Genomic DNA, 3,375 nt, shown 5'->3' on the forward strand with positions numbered 1-3,375 from the left:
TGTCCTGGGCGTGGCCTGTGATGTCACCAGGCGGCGTGCCATCCATCCTCAGGTGTCGTTGGGATACAGGCTAAGCGCTCTTCATGAGCCAAGCTGCGTGTGTGATTATTAGGGGTGTGGTGAGGAGGTGTGTGTGTGTGTGTGTGTGTGTGTGTGTGTGTGTGTGTGTGTGTGTGTGTGTGTGTGTGTATGCGCGTCCGTACGGGGATGCTTGGGTCCGTGTGTGCGTGCGGGTGCGATTATGTGACGGATCTCTGGTTGTGCTCTGACATGCCCTGACTCTTTGACTTCTTCCCAAGTACCCATCCCAGTTACCAACACACACACACACACACACACACAACGTGACCCTAATCGTTTTACTAGCACACTCTGTACAATTACAGTGCGTTCTTCAGACGACTGCTCGCCAGTTGGGCGCTCTCTCTGTCTGTAATCAGACTGAGCAGAACTAGGTTCTAATGCAACTGTGTTTGACTCTGTTTGATGCACACATAGAAACCCAGTCTGTGGTAGAGTACTGTACTAATATCAGGCTTACTGCTGCAGCGACTATAGCAGGCGCTAGGGCTGGGTATCGATTCACATTTCAAGATTCGATTCGATTCACAAGGTTCAGAATCGATTATCACGATTCAATTCGATTCGATTCAATATCGATTCGGTTAGTGTTACTAAAACCTGTTTTTTTTTTAGCTGTAACCTTAATTACATGACTGACAAGTTATGCAACACATCAGTACTAGGGCTGGGTATCGATACTGATTTCCAAAAATGAATGGATGAATGAATCATTGAATGAATTAATGAACTATTTATTCATTCATTCATTAAATAAAAGATCGATTCTGGGATTCATGAATCAATTCTGAATCATTTGATTCAGAATCGATGAATCGACTTTTTAAACCCAGCCCTAGCAGGCGCTGGCAAAAAAACGACGACAGTATGACTGATATTCCCCTCAAGCTTATCTCTCTTCTCTTGTCTCCCCCTCTGTCTCTCTCCAGCCCCTCCCTGTACATCCATGGTGGAGCTGGTGGCCAATGGCAGAGCCCCTCGTCGACGCCCCCCTGGCCGCCATGCCCGCCATGGTCTCCAGGCTGCCCAAGTTCGGCTCCCGACCCACAGGGGGCGCCGCCGTCACTCCGCTAACCAACGGCTTCCACCACCACCACCATCAACCGCCGTCCGCCGCCGCCATCACCCCCGGGGGGAAGGGCTCGGCGGCGCCCCCCTCCCCACGCCAGAACGGGCCGGTCCGCCTGCCGCCCGCCCTCTCTCTGAGGTGGAGGAACGGTAGGGAGGGAGGGGCCGGCGCCGCCGAGAGTGGGGCGGGGCCAGAGGAAGGGGGCGGGGCTGAGCAGCAGCATCAGCAGCAGCAGCAGCATCACCCCCGGCAACAGCAGCCGGCGCTGCGTTCGCTGACGGCGCCGCGGGAAATCAAGAAGCCGGCCCCGACGACGACGGGGAAGGCGCGGGGGTGTGTCTCCGGCGTTTCCCGGACAACGACCGCCGCCGGCCCCAGGACTATACCCCGCCCATCCAGGAGCGGCCTGGCGCGCGGCTCGGGCGCGGCGCCCAAACGCACGCCGTCGACGCCCGGCCTCCCTAACGGCAAAGCCTCGGGCCTCGGCGGGCGTCCGGGGTCGGGGCTGCGCCTCCCCTGGTCGAGGTCGGCGTCCGGGTCGAGGTCCGCCTCCCCCCCCCCACGCCCACAGCAGCAACCAGCCCAGCAGCCGGTCCCAGTCCAGCGACAGCCTCCGCTCCGGCGCCTCCCTGTCCGAGGACGGCGTGGGGGCGGCGGTGGGGGGGGGGCGCCCCCCGCTCGGCCCTGCCCCCCCCCCACCCGCCGCTCCTACTCCTTCTCCAGGGCCGTGGAGCCTCGGCCCCCGCAGACCCGAGCCACCTCCTCTCCAACCCTCGCCCTGGGTGGGGTTAAAGGAGCAGGCGGGGGCGGCGGCATCGGCGGCCTATCACACCCCGGTAAGGCCTCACCCGCCGCGGGGTTGGCCAGGCCTGGGCTGGGGGCGTGGTCCGGCTCCCTCGTCCCTCCCGGCGCTCTGCGGAAGCCCCTCCTCCCCGGCCCCGCCGCCGCCGCCGCCAAGCCCTCCGGCTACGCCGCCGTCTCCTATAGGCTCACGCGCCCGTCACTCATGAAGCAGCCCCGCCCCCTCTTGGCAACGGGGAAGGTCCCGGGCGACCAGGAAGTGGCGGAGGGGCGGAGGAACTCTGTGGAGACGCCCGCCGTGACCCCTGACCCCTCCAGCTCCACGGCGAGCACGCCGGAGGGAGAGGGGCTGGCGGAGGAGCTGGAGGCCCAGGGAGGGCTGCCCCTGCTTGGGGAGGCTCTGGAGGACATGTCCCTCTCGTCCACCTCCTCTCTGGAGCACAACGACACCAGCGAGGAGTACATGGACGACTTCGACAACCTGGGCAACGGCGGCGAGGGCATCATGGCGCTCCCCGACCACGACGACGATGACGACGACGACGGGCTCGGCCAGTCGCAGCCCAGGACGGGGGACGCCAACGCCGTGACGGAGCTCCACAGCTTCCTGTCTGAGAGCGTGGACTGGGAGGGGATGGGCCTGACTGGTGAGACTCAACTACACCTCCTCCCTCAACCACACCTCCTCCCTCAACAACACTTACCCTCCACAGCCACCATGTATTACTCTCTCTCTCTATCTCTCTCTCTCTCTCTCTCTCTCTCTATCTCTCTCTCTCTCTCTCTATCTCTCTCACCTCTCTCTCTCTCTCTCTCTCTCTCTCTCTCTCTCTCTCTCTCCCACCTCTCTCTCTCTCACCTCTCTCTCTCTCTCCCACCCTCTCTCTCTCTCTCTCTCTCTCTCACCTCTCTCTCTATCTCTCTCCCACCTGTCTCTCTATCTCTCTCCCACCTCTCTCTCTCTCTCTCTCCCACCTCTCTCTCTCTCTCTCTCTCTCTCCAGGCTGTGGAGGGGACTTCCAGGCGTCCTCTAGGCGAGCCAGCCAGGCCCTGTCTGGGGGGCCGGACTACGGCCACGGCTCCTCCCTGGACCTGTCTCCCTCCGACAGCTCGGGAGGAACGTACATGTGGGACGAGGAGGGTCTGGAACCGCTGGGGGGCGTCACCACCCACCCCTGCAGCTACGGCTCTGACCTCAACAGCCTGGTGAGTCCGTCAAGTAACACACACACACACACACACACACACACACACACACACACACACACACGTTTCCTCTCAAGGGACTCGAGGGGAGCTCGGTTCGGATTTGGGATTGGATCCTGGGTATCAGAACCGGGTCTGTGTCCTTTTCAGATACTCAAGGCGGGCTTGTTTTAAGCTTGTCAGGTACTTTTGGGAGACATCACTGATGTTGACATGGG

General features: G+C 61.2%; 1 protein-coding gene across 1 annotated transcript in view; it reads left to right on the forward strand.

The window, feature by feature from the left end:
- LOC311326923 (uncharacterized protein) overlaps positions 1-3,331 on the forward strand; it is a gene marked incomplete at its 3' end in the record, with an annotated part of 19,447 nt that extends 16,116 nt beyond the window's left edge. The window contains exons 2-5 of the mRNA XM_084459902.1: positions 1,011-1,288; positions 1,529-2,598; positions 2,955-3,157; positions 3,308-3,331. Of these exons, the coding sequence (XP_084316028.1) occupies positions 1,047-1,288; positions 1,529-2,598; positions 2,955-3,157; positions 3,308-3,331 (1,539 nt within the window). The 5' untranslated portion in view covers positions 1,011-1,046. The remainder of the gene's footprint in view (positions 1-1,010; positions 1,289-1,528; positions 2,599-2,954; positions 3,158-3,307) is intronic.
- Between the last annotated feature and the right edge of the window lie 44 nt (positions 3,332-3,375).

The sequence above is a fragment of the Borostomias antarcticus genome (assembly GCF_949987555.1).
Source record: "Borostomias antarcticus genome assembly, chromosome: 29".
NCBI classification, from domain to species: Eukaryota; Metazoa; Chordata; class Actinopteri; order Stomiiformes; family Stomiidae; genus Borostomias; species Borostomias antarcticus.